Raw genomic sequence first — 25,936 nt, forward strand, 5'->3', positions numbered from 1 at the left:
CAAAAATGCAATTAGCAAAGACTGCAAATGTAATTAGAAACACTAGCTTTATTCTTGTTTCCAGTGCTGATTAAAGTAGGTTTCTTACAGTTCCCTTCAGCTGCTTCAACCCTTGAATCAGCTGGGGTTCATGAGGCTGTGTCTTCTGCTTTACTCAATTCTTCTTCATTTTCTCCATCTGCCACCTCAGTGTGACTACAGACAGCATCCCTAGCTGACAGCTTTCTCATTTTGATGTTTGGCAATTTCTTCAGATCACCATCCCATTCCCTGAAAGAAAAAGTCACAGAAAAGCACTTATGGATAGGAATAGCAGGAAAAAGTAGCAGAGTTAGTTCACCTTTTCTCAGGAGATGCTAACTCAAGTGATGCTGTTTTTCTAATGTGTACTATCAGTCCAACTGCAGTATGAATGAGTGTCTGCATTTTCACCTGATCTTGGATGCTACAGTAGCTGCGATTTGTCTGTGAAGAACTAAGTACTTTCACATTTGATAGTCTGAAAAACCACCAACAAACCTGTTTCACTTTATCCCCACGGACTATTTGTATTCTCAGTTACTTGAGACCAACTGCTTCTAGGTTAGACACACTAAACTCACCAGCTTCTCTGGAAAAGCATTTCAGAAGATTTTCTTTCATTTGGCTGCTCAACTTGCAGAGCTAATATCACATGTACATCAAGTACTTCATTACAATTTATGGTAATTGTTAACATCTTGTATGACTTCAGGCAATTTGGTCTAGTGGGAGGTGTCCCTGCCCATGGCAGGGGGGTTGGACCTAGGTCATCTTTAAGGTCTCTTCCAACCCAAACCATTCTGTGATTCTGTAACTGGCTTCAAGGAGACAAAAAATGTTACTAAACAATAATTCACGTGATAAGTACGTTACTTCAAAAGGCTGCATAAAGAAGGAAGGGTTCACTTAAATATCCCATGTCGAATCCTGTATTCAACTGATAAAATGGCTGTTTGATGATAGTGTACTTCATGGATAATTTTTCTCAACTGCAAAGATAGTATGTGCCAATTATAAGCTAGACATGCTACTCTTGGTTCTACCAAGGCAATAAAACAGTAACACCTCCATCAGATATCCCAGTGCATGAAATCAATTGTGCATATAAAAACATGGCAGCCAGAGGTCCCTTTGAAATCTCCAGCAATATTCCATCATCCTGGGACTATGACTTCTGGCTGCACACCACCCCTAGGAGATGGTGCTGTATCACTCCTTGCAACACTTAAAATCCCTAAGTTTTGGGGGCTTCCCCCCAAGTATCTTGTTTGATAGAGCTGTCAGCAAGAGCAAGACACACCGAAGTGTTTCTTCAACCTCTTCCCAAGGCATACTGGCTTGCTAGCCCAGATGAGTTAGCAGCAAGTTCTACAGCTCCCAGAGCCTTAAGTGGATGTCATCAATTCTCTTATGACTTTCAACTAGTACATATACAAAAACACTGCCGCAGACCTTAGTCCACCTACATGTGCATCTTGTATCTTAGAAAACAAGACTAACAACTTAGTGCTGTTTTAGCTTACTTAATGGTTAAGTTCTGACTATAAATAATTTAGGTCATGACACTATATGACTGCAATTACCATCTGAAATTTCATTTCAGGTAAGAAAACTATTCCACTGTATTTCCATTTATCTATAAATCCATGTCTTGATCCTCAGAAACTAACAGTGAATGTTAATTCTTTTAATGTAAATTGGTGGACAGCTCAGGTAACAAAAAAACATTCTCTAAGAATATCAAAAAAAAATACTTCAGATGCAGAAATGGAACTCTGACTGTTGCAGCTTTCTAACACTCCCAATGTCTTACTGATTAACTGTCACCTGTAACAGCTACAAATTGCTGAGTTAGCAGCACCATACCTAGTCTTTTTCAAACAAGACAAATGTTTAGCAATTTTGCATAAATCCTTTTTAAAGAAAAGACAATACAACATTTCAAATTCAGAAACAGTGTTTTGCATAAACAGATTAATTAGTAGTGAGAATAAAAGGACCTTACCTGAAAAATTTAAGGTGTTTGCTGTTCACAATGTCTGGGATTTCTAATGGGAATGAAATTAAATACTATTAGATGTGTTACATGATTCAAGTGAGTCTCTTTTCAAAGAAAGAAATGTGAACTAAAGGGCTGAACATATTATTTCAGACACTGTAAAACCAAGAAAATGACAATAAGGACTCATGCTAGAAAGTTACTAGAACAATACATAAACACAAAGACCTCTCACTGCTGAAGTGAAGGAAGTGAAATACTTATGAACTGTTCCAGAATTCAAACATACCAGCTATTGAGAACCCTGTCCTGACAAATAATAAAAAGAAGGTGCTTTACCTTCTCTAAACTGACACATCTGAAAAATAGCTAGAAATGTAAGCACTTAAAAGATTACCTTTCAAAAAAAAAAGTCCAGTGAAGAAATCAGAAAAACAATATATTTATTTTAAAAGCATAACTAGCCTCCTCAACCAGTATCAAGGTCTGCTTATGATAGTTTTTTAGAGACATTCCCTCACCTGCATAATAAGAATTCTACTTTGCATTCACTTACTATAAATACACAGATACAAGACACAATAAAAAAGATTACTTTCATAACTGACCTAAATATACAAGAAACACTATTAATTAGTTAGTATTAAGTGCTTAGGAAATGAAATGTTTAAGGAGAACAACTTCAAAGCACTTAAGCCACCACTACATGCAAGATAGATCAGTAGCAGACTTAGGAAAGTAAATTCAAGTAAGAAAATCTAAGAAATACTTCAACACACTTTTGAAAATTTACCATGTACAAGAATATGTATGTGTATATAAAATATAAACACTGGGAAGAGTACAGTTAGGTTCTCGGGTGTTTGAAGAGAACATGTTTTTGGATTTTGGAATATACTACTACTGACTTCCACCTGGATCAAGAGAGTGTAAAAGCAAAGAATGACTACTCCATGGCAATTAACCTCACTGCAATGCAATTATAGTTTGCATTGTTAAATACCTGTTCCAGAAGCCACTCTTGCTGCTGGGATGCTTGCTCTGGTTGCTGAAATGACTGATAAATACTGCAGTAAATGCAATGTAATATTTACAGAGAATGTTGGTACCTGTCTCCTCTCATGCACTGATGTTCCTCTAAGTAGAAGATAAATGAACAAGAATAGTTCCAAAGACTGAAAGATTTCATAATGACATAATGTCTTCCCCAGACCTAGCTTGAGAGAAATAACTGACATATGCTCACTACAGATCTTTCACTTTGGTAGTGAAAAAGGAAGGCAAACAGCTTGTACAGTGACCTATGGGACAGACTTCTTTTCTTCCTGGAGTAACCAAAATGTTCTTACTAGAGCTGTAGTTTCTAACCTCATGCAGAATCTTACCTATGATAGCTAAGCTACTTTGACTGGATTCAGTGCCATTCTTTTCTTGGTCAATCCCAAAATACTGCATGTGTCCTGAGCTTAACATTGACACTAATTTATAGAGATCCACGCCTTTGGAGTCTTGAAATTTTTGCACAATATAAAATACATCATAGAGCATAAAATAGACTGTTCGTAGACAGTATTTTGTTCTGTACAGACTTCACAGCCAGCAGGTAAAAGCAGGTCAAGAAGAAAGGCTGCTTGCTACCTCTTTAACATTAAATCCACTTTACTATTTTAGCTCTTAAAACTATAACATTTCAGGTACTTCTTATGCTGTCCTTGAGCAAGCCTGGAACATGCAGTCCTGCTTTTTTTCATCTATCAATTTTCTTGAGCCTTACAGTAATAAATCAGATGATGTTACCAATGCAGGATTATAGATGATTTTGCTATTACAGAATGTAGGATGATAACACCTATCACTTATCTTTGTGGCCAGATAGTCTTTACAATTCAGAAAAATATTTCTTCCCTTTACATTGGGTTACAAAGGTACCAGTTGAGGACTGACAATAAATGCACTTGATCTTGATACCAACTGGACTTCTGCAGCCTGCTTTTTGGTAAACAAGTGCAGTACAACTGCTCACAGCTGAGCAAGGCAAAGAACATTTATGTAATCCTTTTTTTAGTCTGCTGATTCCTCGGTTCTGGTAAATGCTAATGCTGCCTGAGGCCCTTCTGTCCTAACCAAGCACTGAAACAAACCCACAGTTCCTCATGCTTCCTCCGCAGTCCCTTGAATTGCACTCTCGGCAGCAAAATGCCAAATGCTGAAATGCCCTGGCCTCCACAGGAGAGGAGTCACCCCCTTCTCTCAGCCGTTTCATGTGGAGCTCTGCCTACTCAGCTTTTTTCTAGGATCTTGGTGATGCGAGCAGTGAGTGTGGCAGGAGCAGCACTGTGCCAGTTTGGGCCAAGTGCCTCGGAGATGTGCTGAGGCTTACGTTTGTTCCCTCTGTCACAACACTGACATGCTGGTCTGAGCTATTCTCAGACAAACTAAGGCTACATGACAAGACTCGCAAAGCCCTTTCAATTGCTGCTTGTTGTCGTTGAAAAACCATCTTGGAAAGCTAATTGCTTTTGTGAAGTTCTGTAGGACTTTTTCCAAACAATATTCTGTGAGTTTTTTCTTGCCTATCATCCAGGGCTCACCGCAGCGTCAAGACAAAGCAAGTGCTCCCAAGGGGTAACGCTGCACTGAATTCATCTTTACTGTTTTGGCAGCGGCAAGTTTTAGGTTGTGCTTATGCATATGTTTGCAGCATGTTATACAATGCACACCACAGAACTGCCAGATTAGGAACTGAACTAGGAACTCTTGTCCCACTGTTTTGTGTGTAGAAATAATTAGTTAGTGCACAGTAACTGACTTTATTCATTACGATGGAAAGCTGCAGTAGCACCGTATTGTCAGATTAATAACACTTGTTTTACTGATGCATCTCCATAGCATGCACCAGGGTCATGGCTTTTATCATTCTGTTTCTTTTCAGAAGTATGCTGTTCATAAAAACATCATAATTCTTCACAGCAGTAACCACTTCTCTCTCCTAAAGCAAAGACTTGCAGAAGAAATTTACCTAAATCTCACAAGAACTGAAGTGGCGCTGCTCCTGGCACAACATATGGAATATTCATGTCATATTCATTAGAACTATCATAAGGAGAAAACACCCAAGTTGGGTCAAAAGGTGCTATTGCAGTCTGAAGTTACGAAGGGAAAAGGATGTCAAACTGTAGATGTTTTGTAGACATACATCTTCTTTAAATGAAGAACCATTCAGGTACACAATCATGATTGTTACAGAAGGCAACAGCTATCAGTGCTGTAGTTATACTAGCAAATACATGCAAGTGATAAAACTTTCATTTAAATTAAAATCAATTTCCCTATATCCTGAAATTTCAAAAACTAACTAATAAAAGTGGTGCATTTAACTTTAAAGGCTCTTCTTTCCCCCCAGAAAATTTACCTTCCACTTCTGTAAGAACATGCTAGGCATGTTAGGCATGCTAGGCAATAAAGGCAAATTATCAAAAATGTATGATGTTCAGATGATATAATTATGATGTTTTTCAACTAAAACCACACTAACTCTAAATTCTGTCAAAATATCCTGTCAAAATCTAGGATTTCCTTTCAATAGCTTTCCGATAAACACGAAAGACCAGATTAAAATACACTCACACAAATGACGATACGTCAGGTAGAAAGCAGTAAAATTAACTTAGATATATTTAAGGGGCAAGGGGGTGACAAGTAACTGCTAACAAAAGTCAACAACCTCTGACTGAATGTTCCCTGTATAGGTACTATTTTTTTAAGAGTAAAATTTGATGTGCTTTTGGATATCTACCACTTCCGTAAACACACTAAAAATAATTTTTTTTCATTTGCATATACCTGATATGCAATATGAAATTCAGCATTGAATTATAAGAGAATTTCTTATAATTCCTTAATTCTAAGCAATTCATATCATGTAGTTTGTTCACCACAAATGCATATGCCTACAAGAAATAACTGAATTCAGCAATGGAGGGGAAGGAGGAACAGCTACTATGTCAGTTATCAAAGCTTCACTACAGCTTCCAGTGATAATGATGTAGAGCATAAAAGCAGTTTCCAGCTGATTTCCATTTATCTCCGATCTCTAATTACAGTATTTAGCAGCAACTATTTTCTGTGAATGAATACTGTCCTAGACAGAGAGCAAAACCTGCAGCAGCTGTGATAACAAATAATGAATGATTTGAGAGCGTATTTAATATGTGAAGTTGCACCATGCTCTCTGAATGCTTTACTTACTAATGCTATAATAACCTCCAATTTTGCTTACAATATTTCTGGATTCTTTATTTTTATGTTGTGCTTGTGCGTTTGACATCTTTCTATCTAGTCCTACTCATTTTTTGTCAGCTTTCCACAAAGCAATACAGGGGAAAAAAAAGAACTAAAATTTAAAAGCAATACCAGAAAGGAAATTTTCTACAACTGAGCCTTTTGATGACATTCATAGGATCTACTTTCCTATGACTTTTTCCCCCTTCTAAGTGAACAAAAATAGATTTGTTACACGTGAAGTCATACAGATATTTCTGAATTCCTCTGCAATTGCAAGATGTGAAAGTAACAAGTAGCAGTTGCAAAATTTTTATAACTACTTGTTTTTAATTGGTAAAATACAATCAAGGGGAATATGACATGCAGCCCAAACCTTGCTCTCCTTTGTATCTGATCATTGTTGATTTTTCATTTCTTCCATGACTCACTTTAACCATTAGCCAGACTGACTACCTTTGAATAATACTTTAGCATTAAAGCCAAGTCCATCATTTGACTCCAACATGCCTATTTGTGAAAGAAAAATGCAAATCATAAATTTCAGTACTGTTTTGTACTTCACTTTTTTCAAGTCTTTGGTTTTTGTACAATTATCGTCCCTTTTTTCTTATTTCATAGAATCATAGAATCATAGAATATCCTGAGTTGGAAGGGACCCTTAAGGATCATCAAGTCCAACTCTTGATACCGCACAGGTCTACCCAAAAGTTCAGACCATGTGACTAAGTGCACAGTCCAATCTCTTCTTAAATTCAGACAGGCTCGGTGCAGTGACCACTTCCCTGGGGAGCCTGTTCCAGTGTGCAACCACCCTCTCTGTGAAGAACCCCCTCCTGATGTCGAGCCTAAATTTCCCCTGCCTCAGCTTAACCCCGTTCCCGCGGGTCCTGTCACTGGTGTTAATGGAGAAAAGGTCTCCTGCCTCTCGACACCCCCTTACGAGGAAGTTGTAGACTGTGATGAGGTCTCCCCTCAGCCTCCTCTTCTCCAGGCTGAACAGGCCCAGTGACCTCAGCCGTTCCTCGTACGTCTTCCCCTCCAGGCCTTTCACCATCTTCGTAGCCCTCCTCTGTACACTCTCCAGCTTACTGATTTCACCAGCTTACTGATTTCACCAGCTTACTGATGCTTCCCTTCCAGCTATCTCATTCTCAGACTTATGTCTCTCTCTCAAGTAGCTTGCATCTGTGTGCTACCTCCCAGAAGACGAAATACTTTCATAAAGAGTTTGTTTCTTCTTATGGGAGACTCTATGCACTTGAAGAGAAAATCTTCAGCTCTAATGCCTGTGTTGTGATTTTCACATGACTGCTTCTCAGTTGATCCTGGAAGATTTCACTAGACACTCCACTGCCACAGAAAGATAAATGGTAACAAAAAAGCCAACAAGAAAAACTGGCATTATGATTTTATTCAAACTTGTGATGATGGCCAAGGTAAATGTTTTAAAAACTCAAAGTGCTTTCAGCTGAGCTCTCATCTGTAACGCTTAATTTGAAATCTTCAGAATTTTTGTGAGTTTGATTATTAAGAGGTTAAGTATTAGGGCCTTCACATATATTCCCTCCAACACCTCCCATGAGTCAAAGAAAGCAAAACTCCTCTGCCTGAGAGCAAAAGTAAAAATGTGTTTTTCCTCTTTGTGGATTATCATTTGTGCCTGTGGAATAGAGCCTGTAGATTAGATGTGTCATAATAGTCCAGCATTTCTTCCCGGATTCCCTCAATTTTAATAGAAAGACTTAGAAATAATAGAATGAAATATTCAAACTTTGGAAGTACTCATCAGCAACAAACTCCATAACAAACTAGCTGTTAGTGAGTTCTTTTGAGAATTGAATAATAAACATCATGCCTAAAAATTTCACTTAGGTTCTAGCCTCGTGAGCAGGAGGAGAAGGTATGACCACATGGTTATTTCTAATGCTTTTACATACCTATCCCATAGCCTTCATAGAGCTGTCTTTCTCGTTCCATGGTCTGCTTGATGACAGTTTCCCGTGAACCATGCTGTCTTCCCTGTCTACCTTTAATACTGTTTCGTAATTCAATCTGCTCCAATTCATCACTGAATCGGCCTATGTATCTGAAAGAAATAAGATGCACTTATGCTACATGTATTCATGCAAAATTTTTGCACAACACAATTATTTTGACAATCTAAGAAGTTGTTTTACAAATTATATTTTCTAAATTAGTCAGATACAGTTCAAATCTAAGAAACATCACTCTCATCGTCAAAGTAAAAGCCCCGTTTAGAAATACATTTGAATCATCTGCTGCTTACAGAACATTTTTTGTTTTTTTGTTCAAACTACTTTAGATAAAACTTCCATGCTATCATGAGTTCTCAGTGTTAGGTTTAAGTTTTGCTAAATTTTAAGAGCTGAATTTCACCATCCCATTAATGGGTTTTGTGGTTCTTCTGTCTTATACATCATGGTGACATCATCCATGTCATATACATCATTGTATAATCATCCAAACTGGATCCACAGAGTAAGTTGTTACTGCCTTTGCAGTATCACTAGTGTTGGCTAGCAGCTTACAGATTTCATGAATTGTGAAAGAAGTATTTCAGAGCTTCTGAAAGAAAATGGACATAATGCAAATTTTTAAGAATACTTAAATATTATATCCTTACACTTGAAGGCAAAAACTCGTGACAGGCCACAGGTACATATACCCAGCAGCACAGAACTAAGTTCTTTCTTACCCAAATCCAATTGTGATATTTCCTGCCCTAAAAATCTGCCCACCTGAATATTACTTAATCTTCTCACCAAAGAAAATTAAAGAAAAAAGGTGTAAGGAATAGAACAGACTTTGTGCACTGTTTCACTGAACAACCCAACTAGCAAATTCAGGCAATTACACTTCTCCAAATAATTAATCCTCCACACAATACAATAGAAGATAGACACTTAAATAAAAATGCAAGGGTTACTTCAATGATTCTATTGTAAATATATATATATATATATCTTTTAATATGTAACTGTCCTGTTTTAACAAAATCAACTACTTGATATTACTAATAGTAACATAACAAGTAAGTCCTCTGAGTCAACATCACTATATAGATCTTATTTAAGAACATTATTTTAAAAGACAAATCAAGCTTTTCAGTCCCATTTTAACTGCAGACTTACTCTTCAATTAGTTCACAAGCTTCCTTCTTTGTGTAGTCAGTTTTATTGGGGTCAAGGTGACTTTGAAACCATTGCAGCTTTTCTCCTGGAAAAAAAAAAGTGACCATTAATGATTATATTACCATGGTATCACCAGCAAAGATTAAAGTTCCTCAAAGTTTCTTAAATAAACCTCAATTATTCAAGATTTTGAATGGAAATTTGGCTCACTGATCATGTGTATACCGGGTATGAAGGTATCTATAATAGAAACATTATGTTCCTTTTGGAAAGAAGTTTTAATACTTCACTGTGAATTACTGGAAACTAGCATCTAAAATATCAATTGGATCAATTGCTTAAGATGCCAAGTTATTAATGCCCAAAGAAAAAAACAACAACAACAAAAGAGTGGCTGAACAAGAGTTCCAGTTACCACAATTTTTAAATAATTCAATTGAAAAGGTGAATGTCAATCATTTGAAAGAAAAATATTTCAGGTTGTGTCTTGAAGTCTTGTATTTACTTGACAGACATTATTACAGTGTCTGTTAATCTACATATATAATCTTCTTTTAGAAATGTTTAAGAAAAGCATGGAGACAAGTACAATAAATACAGGTACAGATGTATAAAAAGAGATGTTTGTTCTATATTGACCTGTTGTCGTGTACACTAAGGATTAGGCTCTAAGCCCCGAATTCAACCCCGTAAGTAATACTTCAAAGAATCTCAGGTATTTCAGCACTTCTTCAAAGTCCCCTTTAAGATTACAGAGTCAGATTATAGATGAAGAAACCTCAAGTAGAGAAGCTATAAAGTTGGTAAAACAAATTTTATGATAAAAAATACTAGTGTATTCAGTAATAGACGTTTCTGCTCACCAATAATATTCAAACGCAAAGCTTTTTCAGTCTTCAACCTAACAGAGCAAAATAGACATGTTAGCAAGGAATGAATACCATGTAAATAAAAATTATCTTCACTTTCCTTCCCCAGAAAATAGTTTTGGACTCAAGATGGAAGTCAAGGTAAAATTTCAAATGGAAAATATCTGCCAAATTCAGAACAATATACAACTTATTTTGCTTTGTTGAAAATTTCTACTTTTTGGTAGTTACCACCTGAAATTCATCCAGTCTACCTATTAAGTTAAAATAGTAGCTTGGAAGAAAAGAAATAGAAAAACAGGATGAAAGATCTGCACTGTAGTAGTATTGTTAAGCATTTCTAATATTCTGCTGGTATTATTTCATGTGTTTGAAAATCAAAAACAGAAGGCTTCACTGTCGTGCATTCTCACAAATAAAACAATAGGAAAAGTATCATATTAGTATTTAATAAACTAATTATTAAAGTTAGTGCTTAGCGGTAAAACTTAATATGTTAAGAAACTGAAATTAAGTTTTAAAATTAAAAATATGAAGAAAATTAATCTCAATGTGTTTTTCACTCCACCGCAATTTCTGGTGGGATACTGAAGCCTTCTGTATTCTGAGAGATGTGTGTACACAATTCAGTTTGGGATTAATTCCAGTCCTATTAAGAAATTCTTAGAGAACACAAGTTCTCCTGTTGCCTCATGCCCTACAGCTCTCAGATTCAGTCTGGAGCAATGAATGTTGTTGAATGTCATTTTATTTCCAGAAAGGAAAGGAATAGATTGGGATTAGTATAAAGTTTGTCACTGGAAAAATATCTTAGCCATGCATATTCGCTGTATATATCCAAGGACTTGTGATATAATTAAGAGGAGGTTCTGTTATTTAATAAGAAAACCGATAAAGAATAAAGAAAATGATAAAGGATATAATTTGAAAGAGCAAATGCTGTCAAAAATTCAACTCAGTTCAAAGCTAATTAAATTGATTAAATTCCTTGTACTCTATAGGATTTAATGAACATTTCACAGTTAACTGAATTAACTCGAGGACAAAAGATATCACCTGCCGCAAAAGTTCACATCAAAAGAGAAAGTCCTGCTTTCAAGAGACAAACATACTTGAGTCACTTGGCCATAAACCTACGTTATTAAAGTAATGATTATATTTTTCATGTAGTATTTACATTTTTAATGTAAAAAATTGTAAATTTTTAAAAATGTAGATTTTTTAAATATAAAAATCTATAGAAGTCATGCAACGGGGTTGAGTTTTATCAAACCTGCCAAAAAAAAAAACAAGCTGGTTGATTAATTAAATTATCCTAGCGTTTAACTAAAAATGACACCAGTTTGCATGGATTAAAGGACATATCCAGATGAGAAGATGTAAAAAAAAAAAATAAAAAATAAAGGGAAAAATATTTAGATTGGAAGTCCGCGTTAAAACTCTGCTGTAAAAGACGTCATCAATAAAAAACGTGGTAGGGAGCCTGCAGAAGGCTTACAGCACAGATCGTGGAGTTGTGACAGGCAAGAGCATCCATGCCAAGGATTTTTATTTCCACACAGTGGGGCCTCACAGCCGCAGTCCCTGCTGTGAACCTTGCATGGCAACAAAGCGAGCCAAGCACATCTGCAAAGTGTTGCCATAGAGAAAACTACAATGCCATCTAGAAAAGCTTCCTGATTAGGATCATAAATTGTCATCTATCTATGCTCTAAAACACTAAGAGCTGCCATTTGGGCCCACGATGGTTGCTAGCTCATTTATTTATCTAGGCAATGATGCACACAACCAGGCTTATCTTCTGGAAGAAAAACCTCCTTTAGTCTTTAGGTGTGCACAACTTATTTCAGTATGAGAAATATTGGATGATAGGATCAGATATTGCCTCACTGTACTTTTCATAAGAGCCTGACCTCAATGACTGCTAGAAGACAACAGTATTAGCAGGGAGGCTAATCAAATGAGCTAAGGCAAAGACAGTTCCTCTTATCTCCTTCCACACAGTGAGTAACATCTTTTACTCAAGGGAAAGAGGACAATGGCAGGGATACAATCTTGTGGCAGGCAGGCTGTTGCTTCTTAATGATTTTCTACCAAAAGGAAAAAAATAATCAAATCATGCTTAGCCACTGATTATTGATAAGGGTGATAAGCAGTTTTCTTGAGATGTACTAGGTACTTCAAAAGTTAACGTTCATTCTCCATTAGCACTTCTTATCGCAGATACTGTATTCAACTGCTCTAAATATTAGAATTGAATAAATACTATTTTGCCAAATCAGTTTATTTGGTATTTTTTTCCCTGCCATATCCACCCATACAATGCCACTTACAGCTCTGAGAATGAAGACCGACTCCTTTATTAAGAAATGTCATGGCTGACAGAACAAATTTCCTTTTGTTTCTTGTTTCAGGTTGCTAAATACCTTTCGTAGTTCTCCCTACGCATGCCAATTTTTATTAGCTGACTCACCAATTAGTAGCTTGGCTAAGCACTTCAGGATACTTCCATATGAAACTACCTTTATAAAAATTTAAAATCAACATATTTGCAGTTCATTTTTTTTTATTTCTGTAACCAAAAGTGAAATAGTTCTAAGAGGTAACATTTCTCAGTTTCACATAAAGAATGTGCAAGAATACATCTCAAAGTATCACTGCTGCAAACAGCACAACTAGGATCATAGTAGCTCAAGGGAGATTAAAAGGTTAGACAACAGAAAAGCTAAGGAGAAACAAACAATAGAGTTCCACATGCAGATATAAGACTCCAGCTTATTCCTAAGGGAAAACAGTACTTCATGCCAGATCAAGAAATACTGTAAAAATTTCTTAGCTCTCGTACCTCAGAGCATGGTATTATTTAGACTGGCATCTCTGTAACGAAAATGGACAGACTCCTGAAAAATTTACAATGTATGCACAACAGAAAGGGTATATCCTGAGTTAGACATGAAGAAAAATATCCTGCAATAGATCAGCTTTGGCTACCAAAAACTGTGACAGATTTCAACAGTTACAAACAAAATATGGTTGGTGTTGGTGCATCATTACTAGCAGAAGCTCTAGGCCTATTTCAGCACGTTCTACTTACCTGAAGTGTAGAAAAAGCAATGTTCTACTGACACAAGTGAGCCAGGTATTGCTGGCTCGTAACGTCTTTGTAATGATTTAACAGAGCAAACAACTTGCCTGTAGGAATAAGCATTCACATGTAGATTAAGGAAGAATAAATTGGTAGAAATATACTGGAATTTGGCGCTGATTAGACCTTGAGGAGAGCTGTGAAGAGGCACACAGAAAGGTGTGATTCAAGTGAACAGAGTGACAGAAGATTGTAGTCAATTTTCTAAAACCAATTGGTCTGTCTCCCCTCATTATGGTCAAGATTGGTCCTTTGTAATACAGGCAGTTTCTGGACAACAAGCTTATTATTACTGTCACATTTCATTGAGAATGCTTGCATAGAAGATTACTTGGATGACAGATTTCTGCAGCTTATAGAATTTCTCCTGCCTTTTTCCTAGCATTGCACAGTCTTACTGAAATTCCTTGTGGGTAATGTCCTTCCTTTTTTATTTAGCTTGTTTGGGCAAAAGATGTGCATTTCATAGCTAAATGCAAATCCCTTTCCTATTTAACATGAACAGGCGTGTTAATAGTAGCTATTTCCATATCTTCTTAATACAGAAAAGTAAAAAAGTAAATAGAAGCCTAAATTGTCTCTAGTCCTGAATCCTGTCTCAAGCCAAGTACTGAAGAAAAATAACACAAAAAATCAAGGAAAACATGTATCAATACTTCCACAAAAGACACTGAGCTTCCAGTAACATGTTGTTCAAGGGCTACCTACACCCAAATGATACGTTTGTATTGAACATTTATCAATAGATAAGGTGTACATGTGTTCAAAAAGTATCGCACACATTTCCCCAATCTCAACTGCAGCACCTTGTGGCAAGTAATTCCACAGCTTAACTAAAATAATACAGACTGTGCAGATGAACTTCCTAGAGTGACTGATTGTGTCTCATCCCTATTTCAGAAAAAAAGATGGAAGAATCATGTTTTCTTTGCCACAGAAGTGCATTAGCCTCTACAGAGAAATTGTCCCTTTCACTGAGGGCTGCTGAGATCATATTAGGAATACTGCCTCAGGCTCCAGGCCCTGCCCACATCTATTTCTATAGTGTAAGAAGCATGTTCAAGAAAGGATGAGAATAGTAGATGGGACTGTCCTGGTTCCAGTTAGGACAGAGTTAAGTAGCTCATAGTAGCTGGTAGGGTGCTATGTTTTGGATTAGGATGAGAAGAGCGCTGATAACATGCTGATGTTTTAATTGTTGCAGAGCAGTGTTTACACCAGGCCAAGGACTTTTCGGCTTCTTGCTCTGTCCTGCCAGCGAGCAGGCTGGGGGTGCAGCAGGAGCTGGGAGGGGACAGACCCAGGACAGCTGACCCAAACTGGCCAAAGGGGTATTCCATACCATCTGACGTCATGCTAAACAATATATAGGGGTGGCTGGCCGGGGTGGGGGGGCCGGCTGCTCGGGAATAGGCTGGGCATCGGTCAGCGGGTGGTGAGCAATTGCATTGTGCATCACTTGTTTCTTACACATTATTATTGTTAATACTATTACCATTATCACTATTATTATTATTATTGTTATTATTATTTTCCTGTCTTAATAAACTGTCTTTATCTCAACTCACCGGCTTCACTTTCCCGTTTCTCTCCCCCATCCCAGAGAGGGAGGGGGGAGGGTGAGCGAACGGCTGTGTGGTGTTTAGCTGCCAGCCGGGTTAAACCACAACAGTCTTTTTGGCGCCCAACGTGGGGCCCGAAGGGTTGAGATATCGACAAATCTGACCAGAGTGTGTTAAACTAAAATTGGTATAAGTATTGGACCTGCTTAATAGTTGCTAGTCACGATGTTGATTGCCTTAATCTCCAGTCTGCTGTACCTGTATTCCAAATTGAGTTTTATGGTGCGTTACTTTCTGTATGTGCTCCCTGTTGCACTGTTTATCCTTTCCGGGCCCTGGTTTAAGATTGTTATGGTACTGTGCGGTGTAACAATGGCTTATGAAATGATGAAATATCTGGTCACGACTTTAACCTGGTATTTGTACTCAGCACTGACGTCGACTCTATACTTTGGAACCCATATCTCGGAAACTATTAGCAATTACACCTATTGCCTGTTTTCGTTAGGGAGCCAATCTGTGAAGGGGACAGGGGAAGACATGTTTCCCTACCTGTTCACTCTCCCTTTCTCCTTCACCACCACCCTCTTATCCCCCGAGTTAGTTACGGTGGTTCTCCGAGATGTTGAATATCCTTGGGATACTCAGACCAGCCTGCTCTTGTTGTTATGTCTCCTGAATGCGCTTCAGATTTTGTGGAGGGTTAAACAACTACTTAGGAATCTCATCCGGAGATCTGTCTTGAGGCGGGATAGTTGCGAGTGGCAGGGAGTGTGGGAGGATATGGGCAGGTTTCTAGAGCAGTGGTCACCTCCAGTGTTTTGGACATTCACCCCTGAACAACTGCAAAATCCTAAAAAACTGGCAGAATGCTTGAAAAAAAGGTGTCATGACTCTGGCAGTTCCAAAGTGACACAAATCACTGTAGCGTGCTGGGGTCTGGCTTGTGCCTATCGAGCTGCAATTGATGCTATTAGCAACCTAGCTCCAGCTCCTGCAGCCGCTCCAGCTGCAGCTCCTGCAGCCGCTCCAGTTCCAGCTCCTGCAGCTACTCCAGCTCCAGCTCCTGCAGCCGCTCCAGCTCCTGCAGCCGCTCCAGTTCCAGCTCCTGCAGCTACTCCAGCTCCAGCTCCTGCAGCCGTTCCAGTTCCAGCTCCTGCAGCCGCTCCAGCTCCTGCAGCCGCTCCAGTTCCAGCTCCTGCAGCTACTCCAGCTCCAGCCCCTGCAGCCGCTCCAGCCCCTGCAGCCGCTCCAGCTCCTGCAGCTGCCCCAGCTCGTGCAGCTGCTCCCACTCCTGTGGCTGGGTCAGAGAAACGAGCTGTAGCAGTGCAAGTTGACCCCGCAGAGGGTATCCCAACCCCTGTGGCAGACCCTGTGTCTGGGTCAGAGAAACGAGCTGTAGCAGTGCAAGTTGACCCCGCAGAGGGTATTCCAAGCCCTGTGGCAGACCCTGTGTCTGGGTCAGAGAAACGAGCTGTAGCAGTGCAAGTTGCCCCTGTAGACAAGGTGAAAAAATGGTATAGAGGCTCAGGTCGTTTAAAACGCAGACAGTCTTCTGCTAAGTCTGGGCGTAGTGAAGACGAGGCTGGGCCATCAAAGGTGCAGGAGACTGAAGATGAGGATGAGGATGGCGAAAAATCAACAGTAACTACCCGGACTCCATACCAGCCATCAAAGGTGCAGGAGACTGAAGATGAGGATGAGGATGTCGGAAAATCAACAGTAACTACCCGGACTCTACACCGGCCATCAAAGGTGCAGGAGACTGAAGATGAGGATGAGGATGTCGAAAAATCAACAGTAATTACCCGGACTCTATACCAGCGTGAGCTACGAGATGTGCGAAAAGATTTTGGTCGCTGTATAGGCGAGCAGCTTGTCACCTGGCTGCTCCGGTGCTGGGACACGGGAGCCAATTATGTGGAATTGGAGGGCAAGGAAGCCAGGCGGCTGGGATCCCTTGCTAGGGACGCATGCATTGACAAAGCAATTGGAGATGGAGCACAATCTCGCAGCCTCTGGAGGCGTCTCCTGTCAGCTGTGAAGGAAAGGTATCTCTTCAAGGAAGAACTTGTATGTTTACCAAGCAAATGGACCACCATGGAGAAGGGAATTCAGTACCTGAGGGAATTGGCCGTACGGGAAGTAATTTATAAGGACCTAGACGACGCACAAACATCCGCAGATCCAGATGCAGTCCGGTGTACACCACCCATGTGGCGGAAGTTTGTACGGAGTGCACCATCATCATACGCCAGCTCATTGGCAATACTAGCCTGGAAAACGGAGGAGAATCCCACAGTGAATGAAGTGACTAAAATACTCCGGCAGTACGAAGGAAATCTCTCCTCTTCCCTAAAGGCCTGTGTCTCAGCTGTGGAGAAACTCTCTGAAGAGGTCCACCAACTTAAAGAGAATTTATCTTCCCCTCCACCTGAACGAACCAGTGTCCACCAGCTAAAAGAGAATGCTTTAGAGAAACTTTCTGAAAAGATCCACCAACTTGAAGAAAGATTATCTTCCCCTTCACCTGAACGAACCAGTGTCCACCAGCTAAAAGAGAATGCTTTGGAGAAACTTTCTGAAAAGATCCACCAACTTGAAGAAAGATTATCTTCCCCTTCACCTGAACGAACTAGTGTCCACCAGCTAAAAGAGAATACCTTGGAGAAACTTTCTGAAGAGATCCACCAACTTAAAGAGAGTTTATTTTCCTCCCCACCTGTACAAACCAGTGTCTCAGCTATTAGGGGTAAACGTTCATCTATGCAAGGAAGACAATATGGTGGGCACACACACCGCGCCACCCTGTGGTTTTACCTACGTGACCATGGAGAGGACATGAGAAAATGGGATGGAAAATCTACTGCGACCCTAGAGGCACGGGTACGTGAATTGCAAAGGAAAACAATTGGGAAAAAGGAGTTCTCTGAAAGGTTTGCTGCTCCAACTTCCAGCAGGCAGTCCTTTAAACACAGAAATGAAGATTCTGACCAGGACTAGAGGGGCCCTGCCTCCAGCCAGGGGGAGGAAAGGGACAATCGAGTTTATTGGACTGTGTGGATTCGATGGCCTGGCACGTCAGACGCACAGAAGTATAAGGCTTTGGTAGACACCGGTGCACAATGTACTCTAATGCCATCAAGCTATAAAGGGCCAGAGCCCATCTGTATTTATGGTGTGACGGGGGGATCCCAGCAGTTAACTGTATTGGAGGCTGAAGTGAGTCTAACCGGTAATGAGTGGCAAAAGCACCGTATTGTGACTGGCCCAGATGCTCCGTGCATCCTTGGCATAGACTATCTTAGAAGAGGATATTTCAAGGACCCAAAAGGGTTCCGCTGGGCTTTTGGCATAGCTGCTTTGGAGACAGAGGACATTAAACAGTTGTCTACCTTGCCTGGTCTCTCAGAGGACCCTTCTGTTGTGGGGTTGCTGAGGGTTGAAGAACAGCAAGTGCCGATCGCTACCACAACTGTGCACCGGCGGCAATATCGCACCAACCGAGACTCCCTGAGTCCCATCCATAAGCTAATTCGTCAACTGGAGAGCCAAGGAGTGATCAGCAAGACTCATTCACCTTTTAATAGTCCCATATGGCCAGTGCGAAAGTCTAATGGTGAGTGGAGACTAACAGTGGACTATCGTGGCCTGAACGAAGTCACGCCACCACTGAGTGCTGCAGTGCCGGACATGCTAGAACTCCAGTATGAACTGGAATCAAAGGCAGCCAAGTGGTATGCCACAATTGATATCGCTAATGCATTTTTCTCCATCCCTCTAGCAGCACAGTGCAGGCCACAGTTTGCTTTCACTTGGAGGGGAGTCCAATATACTTGGAATCGGCTGCCCCAGGGGTGGAAACACAGCCCTACCATTTGCCATGGACTGATCCAGTCTGCGCTGGAGCAGGGGGAAGCTCCTGAACACCTGCAGTACATCGATGACATCATTGTGTGGGGTGACACTGCAGAAGAAGTTTTCGAGAAAGGGAAGAAAATAGTCCAAATCCTTCTGAAGGCCGGTTTTGCCATAAAACAGAATAAAGTTAAAGGACCTGCACGAGAGATCCAGTTTTTAGGAATAAAATGGCAAGATGGACGCCGTCAAATCCCAATGGATGTGATCAACAAAATAACAGCTATGTCTCCACCAACCAGCAAAAAAGAAACACAAACTTTCCTAGGTGTCGTGGGGTTTTGGAGAATGCATATTCCAAATTACAGTCTGATTGTAAACCCGCTCTACCAAGTAACCCGTAAGAAGAATGCTTCTGAATGGGGCCCTGAGCAACGACAAGCCTTTGAACAAATTAAGCAGGAAATAGTTCATGCAGTAGCCCTCGGGCCAGTCCGAACAGGACCAGATGTAAAGAATGTGCTCTACACCGCAGCCGGAGAGAATGGTCCCACCTGGAGCCTCTGGCAGAAAGAACCTGGGGAAACTCGAGGTCGACCCCTGGGGTTTTGGAGTCGGGGATACAGAGGATCTGAAGCCCGCTATACTCCAACTGAAAAGGAGATATTGGCAGCATATGAAGGAGTTCGATCTGCTTCGGAAGTGGTCGGTACTGAAGCGCAGCTCCTCCTGGCACCCCGACTGCCGGTACTAGGCTGGATGTTCAAAGGAAGGGTCCCCTCTACGCATCATGCAACTGATGCTACATGGAGCAAGTGGGTTGCACTGATTACTCAGCGGGCTCGAATAGGAAACCCCAGTCGCCCAGGAATCTTGGAGGTGATTATGGACTGGCCAGAAGGCAAATACTTTGGGATATCACCAGAGGAGGAGGTGGTTCGTGCTGAAGAAGCCCCCCTGTACAACAAGCTACCGGAAAATGAGAAGAAATATGCCTTGTTCACTGACGGGTCCTGTCGTATTGTGGGAAAGCATCGGAGATGGAAAGCTGCTGTATGGAGTCCTACACGACGAGTTGCAGAAGCTGCTGAGGGAGAAGGTGAATCGAGTCAGTTTGCAGAAGTAAAAGCCATTCAGCTGGCTTTAGATATTGCTGAACGAGAAAAGTGGCCAGTTCTCTATCTCTATACTGATTCATGGATGGTAGCAAATGCCCTGTGGGGGTGGTTACAGCAATGGAAGCAGAACAACTGGCAGCGCAGGGGCAAGCCCATCTGGGCTGCGGCATTGTGGCAAGATATTGCTGCCCGGGTAGAGAACCTGGTTGTAAAGGTACGCCATGTAGATGCTCATGTGCCCAAGAATCGGGCTACTGAAGAACACCAAAACAACCAGCAGGTGGATCAGGCTGCTAAGATTGAAGTGGCTCAGGTGGACCTGGACTGGCAACATAAAGGTGAATTATTTATAGCCCGATGGGCCCATGACACCTCAGGCCATCAAGGTAGAGATGCAACCTACAGATGGGCTCGTGATCGAGGGGTGGACCTGACCATGGACACTATAGCACAGGTTATTCATGACTGTGAAACATGTGCTGCAATCAAGCAAGCCAAACGGTCAAAACCTCTTTGGTATGGAGGACGATGGCTGAAATATAAATATGGAGAGGCCTGGCAGATTGATTACATCACACTCCCTCAAACCCGCAACGGCAAGCGCCACGTACTTACAATGGTGGAAGCAACCACCGGATGGCTGGAAACATATCCTGTGCCCCATGCCACCGCCCGGAACACTATCCTGGGCCTTGAAAAGCAAGTCTTATGGCGACATGGCACCCCAGAGAGAATTGAGTCAGACAACGGGACTCATTTCCGAAACAACCTTATAGACACTTGGGCCAAAGAACATGGTATTGAGTGGGTGTATCACATCCCCTATCATGCACCAGCCTCTGGAAAAGTTGAACGATACAATGGACTGTTGAAGACTACACTGAAAGCAATGGGTGCTGGGACATTCAAAAATTGGGATACACATTTGGCAAAGGCCACCTGGTTAGTCAATACCAGGGGATCTGCCAACCGAGCTGGACCTGCCCAATCAAACCTGTTACGCACTGTAGAAGGGGATAAAGTTCCTGTAGTGCACGTAAGAAACATGCTGGGTAAAACAGTCTGGGCTACTCCTGCCTCAGGAAAAGGCAAACCCATTCGTGGAATTGCTTTTGCTCAGGGACCTGGATGCACTTGGTGGGTAATGCAAAAGAATGGGGAGGTCCGGTGTGTACCTCAAGGGGATTTGATACTGGGTGAGAATAGCCCATGAGTTGAATTGTAGTATGTTAATTATTATATAATAATGTATGTCATCACTACCATGATTGCTATATATCATAGATGAAAATGGTGATTAATTAGAATGTATTGGACAGAGTGTAACCTGAGCATGACATAAATGGTATGGAATAAGGGGTGGATATCTGTCCTGGTTCCAGTTAGGACAGAGTTAAGTAGCTCATAGTAGCTGGTAGGGTGCTATGTTTTGGATTAGGATGAGAAGAGCGCTGATAACATGCTGATGTTTTAATTGTTGCAGAGCAGTGTTTACACCAGGCCAAGGACTTTTCGGCTTCTTGCTCTGTCCTGCCAGCGAGCAGGCTGGGGGTGCAGCAGGAGCTGGGAGGGGACAGACCCAGGACAGCTGACCCAAACTGGCCAAAGGGGTATTCCATACCATCTGACGTCATGCTAAACAATATATAGGGGTGGCTGGCCGGGGTGGGGGGGCCGGCTGCTCGGGAATAGGCTGGGCATCGGTCAGCGGGTGGTGAGCAATTGCATTGTGCATCACTTGTTTCTTACACATTATTATTGTTAATACTATTACCATTATCACTATTATTATTATTATTGTTATTATTATTTTCCTGTCTTAATAAACTGTCTTTATCTCAACTCACCGGCTTCACTTTCCCGTTTCTCTCCCCCATCCCAGAGAGGGAGGGGGGAGGGTGAGCGAACGGCTGTGTGGTGTTTAGCTGCCAGCCGGGTTAAACCACAACAGGGACCAAGAAAGAATATGCCGCAGAGATCATGAGGGAGCATCTCCTACTGACCTATTTCAACTTCAGTATATAATTTTCCAGCAAATAATTCTTCAGTAAACTTCTTGCTGTTAAGGCTCAAATTTCGAAGAAACAATGCTAGAGCATTTATTTAATATTACCAGCTCCTGTTAAAAGACAGCACTTATGAAATTTCCAAAAGCAGTGAAGAAGAAATGACTGGTGTAGGCTACTGCTTTTCCCTCGTCAGGGTAGAAAGTCTTCCTCGGCCTACAGCATCAGAAACGTATTTATTCATTTTCAGAGGTCTGCAAACTGAACCCAAACCCCATCGCTATCACATTCTAAAGAAACTCACAGCTAAGTAATTCCACTGATAAGACTGGTTAGTGGCTAAACAGGCTGTTTTTAACACCTGCATAACTCCAAATATTAAAAAATAAAAACATTAAAAAGGTAAGATTTAACAAGCTGATTAATACAGGTAATACTGATCTATAAGAAACTAGAACAAGACTTTTAAAGAAAATAGGGAAGAACATAAAGAAACATTAGCCATGTCTTTTGAGTTAAACTGATTTCCTCCAATTGTCTATATTCTAATGCAGATCGTGTTTAGAACATCACAACAAAACAGACCTACAAAGTGAACAATGATAATTAATCAGATAGGACCGAGGACCGCAAGATGTAGAGATCTTGTTTATGGATAGAATATTTTTCTCTCACAATAAGCTTTGGATAGTCCAGGTTGACACACTACTTTTGGCAGAACAGTTTCCCTATGAGAAACAAAGGGTTACATCAGCTACCATCAGCCTAAAGGACTCACACCTGAAAAAGTGAGAGAGCTTGAAAAAGAAGAGGTAACTATAAAGAAACAGAACCTAAAGAAAATGATAGTAATCTACATCTTCTAATTGTAATCCCAGCTTCTCTGTTAAGACATCAGGCTTCATTTGATCCCCACAAAAAATAGGGATAAAACAACTGCTCCTTCATTGGGTTGCTTGACACACACCTTTGATTAGCCTGCTGGGCAGCCAACACTTAATGGCTTCCTATAAAATGGTGCTTTCTCCTCCTATAAGCTAGAACTCACACCAAAATGTAGCTTACTTGCTTCATTTAGAAGAGTTTTACTATTATGGCTAGCTCTGTTTGCTATGCTTCAGAAGGAAGTAATACAAAGACTGACTAACCATGCTACTTATACAGACTGTTGTCCCCTACACAGGTAAGAAACTCTTCATTTCTTTTATGTAAACTTCCTTTTTAAAAAGCTACTAACTTTACGAAGTTACTCTTTAGTGTGGAAAAAAAAATAATTACAGGGCAAGTCATATGGAAGAACACTATTCCAGCATGAGTTTTTTACTTTCATTTCTTGCTATTGTAAGAGGAAACAAAAATAGCACTCCAAGAAGAGCTTGTCAGTACAGGTGTCTGTATCAGTCTAATTCTACCCACATAAACAAATCACTGAAAGTCTTGATTAAGTGTGCCCTGTCTGAATGAATAACCGCTACCTCACTCCTTTACACACTAAGTCTTCTTGTGCATGTTTTTCTTTATTGGAAAATTACAGATGTAAGAACAAAGAATCAAGTATAAATCAGTTACCTTTTGTGATTAAGCTCCCTGAGTGGCAGTTATGAGGCAAAATGAGATAATTAAGGGATGACGATTTAGTACTAGGAAAACAACCACAAAAAATAATTTACAAACAGTAGTCAGAAAAGCACAGACAACACAAAGCAGCAGGGAAAGCTTCTTGCAAGCTCGGAATCTGCACAATCCTCACCACGTGCTGCTTGTAACTTCCTGCAGCAGCTCTGCTGAAGCTACAGGACACAGCTGTGTCCTTTTTTCCCTAGTGAAGGGCCTCTTCCTAGGCAGAGTAACCTTACAAGTTTGCCCTGGATAGGGCTGCACAACCTCTGAGGAACCCTTCAACTGTACCAGCAGTTCCCAACGCAACACCTTCAGGTGTGTGAATACTTTGGTTCAGTTTGTGTGGTCTATCAAAGTATCAGTATACTTTGACAGAAAATGCTTGAAGTACAGTTTAATAGATTTCTAAACAAACAGTCATGCTATATCAGCATTCAAGGAGTTGGTTGGTATATGTGTTAGAAACAGCAAGCTGAGACAGAACAGAAATCAAAGGCCTGTCCTCTCCACCTGTCTTTCCCCTCTGCAATAGGGGAAAGAAAATTAAAAGATGGGACAGCAGGAAATCACCAAAAGGAGTTAACTATTTAGTCTTATTCAGAAGTCTCTCTCCTGTAGGAAGGACACCAAATGATGTTTATGGCTCTTCTCTATGAACTCAGCACTTCAGTACAAGAAGCCAGACCCTAAGCAGGTTTCTTACTAAATCTTGAAGTAAAGTAAAACAAGGTGACTAAACTTCATGCAAAGTCACTAGCATGATGCCATTCAGGCTATTAAAAAGCAAAATGCTGTGATAAGAAGAATCGCAGAATCATTAAGATTGGAAAGTATCTCTAAGAAGTCTTATTTACAAGTAGCTGAACTACATCCTTAAGCTGATTTTTGTGAATATAGGTCTGTCAGTTCACATGGCCTATATAGCATGGTAGTGGTAGGCTGTTTTATTAAAATAAATAGATGTTAAGGTTGTATCAGCATAACAGTCCCCTTTCACCAGCACTCACAAACAAAAGTATCTACTGTAATATCCTTCAGTCTGTACATAAGGTTGCACAGTAAACTTACTTTTCTTTCTTATCCTGTTTGTGTGCTTCCCTTGCAAGCTGCGCAGCTTTTCTGCTGTAAGGATGGATAACTTTTTTCTCTTGCTTCGCGCCTTTGCTTTTCGGTAACTTTGGCTGAAAAGAAATCAAAGATACTGTATGCTACTAAACTAAAACATTAAAGGAAAGATAGGGGCACGTGTCATGGCAGGGACTTAAAAACTCATGAATCACTATCTCACAAACCCCTTAATTTATAGTAGTGCTTTACCAGTTCCAACAGGTGGATCTTACCCCCCCTCAATAACATACACAACAACAAAATTATTTAAACACATTCCGTGCTGTAATGTAATTACTGGAATGTAGGAAATGCTGCAACATATTTTGCATAAGGCCTTCCCTCAAAATGCATACTTTGTGGAACTCTGTGGCTAGGAAACTAAGATTACTGCTGCGTGCCTCAGCAATTTTCTGACTCAAGTTTCTGATTGTTTTGATTTCTGGAAAAGGCCAGACATAACTTATGCGACAAAACAGAAGGGTTTTTTTTGTTTTTTTTTTTGTCCTTTCCAGCAGACCATGGGAGTGCCTCTGGCTGCTGTCTGGTAAGAGGCAGCGAGGAGTAAACGGAGACCTCAGTGCATCACTTTATGGGTGTTCGGGATCGCGGGGGGGGAGCTGAATCGCCCTGGACACTCAGGGAAGCCTCCAGAGGCACCGTGCGCTAGTTGCACGCGTTTTGCTCCTCGCTTTCTGCAGTCGGGGCTGGAAGCAGCAGCCGGGGGGCACAATGCCGGCCCCTCGGGAGAGGCCCGCATGAGCACAAGGCGGGCCGAGCCGCTCCCTTCTCCCGGGCTTCCCCCGACAGGAAGGGAAGAAAAGGCAAAGAAATGAAAGGAAAGGAAAGGAAAGGAGAGCCGCGCCATGCCCCCTGCCCGCACGCACGCACCATGGCGATCGCTGCCCTCAGCCGCCGCCGTGCAGCAGCCGCAGAGCTCCGGGCGGCGGCGCCGGCAGAGAGCACAGGGTTCCGGGGTGGGCCGCCACCTCCTCTTCCTCTTCCCCCTTTTCCTCCTCCTCTTCCTCCTCGTCCCCGGCATGCCTAGTAGCTGAGGGGTCTGAGGGTGACGGCCTCGCTGTAGCCGCTGCGGGGCGGGAGCAGGGGAAGGGCCTGGCTCCACTGACCGGAAAAATAGAATAAAAAATAAAACCACGCCGTAAGAACAGGCTTCTACCGTCTTCGAAGAGTCCAA

At 41.1% G+C, this 25,936-nt stretch overlaps 2 protein-coding genes across 8 annotated transcripts in view; one reads left to right on the forward strand and one right to left on the reverse strand.

Moving 5' to 3' along the window:
* Positions 1-30: 30 nt before the first annotated feature.
* Positions 31-25,778, reverse strand: TMA16 (translation machinery associated 16 homolog). Of its 2 annotated transcripts, XR_014583840.1 has the most exons (8): positions 25,633-25,778; positions 24,703-24,815; positions 10,320-10,357; positions 9,457-9,541; positions 8,242-8,390; positions 6,678-6,811; positions 2,027-2,069; positions 175-270 (listed from the first exon to the last, which is right to left on the reverse strand). XR_014583840.1 is itself a non-coding variant. In XM_083834633.1 (7 exons), exons 1-7 carry the CDS (start codon positions 25,633-25,635, stop codon positions 129-131), a joined length of 573 nt encoding a protein of 190 aa, XP_083690759.1. In that variant the 5' UTR covers positions 25,636-25,770; the 3' UTR covers positions 31-128. The 2 variants fall into 2 exon arrangements, 1 of the variants encoding a protein (XP_083690759.1); XM_083834633.1 differs by lacking the exon at positions 6,678-6,811 and having other exon boundaries at positions 31-270; positions 25,633-25,770.
* LOC310898910 (uncharacterized protein) overlaps positions 21,965-25,936 on the forward strand; it is a 37,290-nt gene continuing 33,318 nt past the window's right edge. For all 6 annotated transcript variants that reach the window (XR_014583841.1, XR_014583842.1, XR_014583843.1 and 3 more), the window contains exon 1: positions 21,965-23,197. Coding sequence is in view for 3 of the 6 variants with exons in the window: in XM_083834635.1 (XP_083690761.1) it covers positions 23,164-23,197 (34 nt within the window). In the remaining 3 variants the exon portion in view is untranslated. The remainder of the gene's footprint in view (positions 23,198-25,936) is intronic.

The sequence above is a fragment of the Anser anser genome (genome assembly GCF_964211835.1).
Source record: "Anser anser genome assembly, chromosome: 4".
Classification (NCBI taxonomy): Eukaryota; Metazoa; Chordata; class Aves; order Anseriformes; family Anatidae; genus Anser; species Anser anser.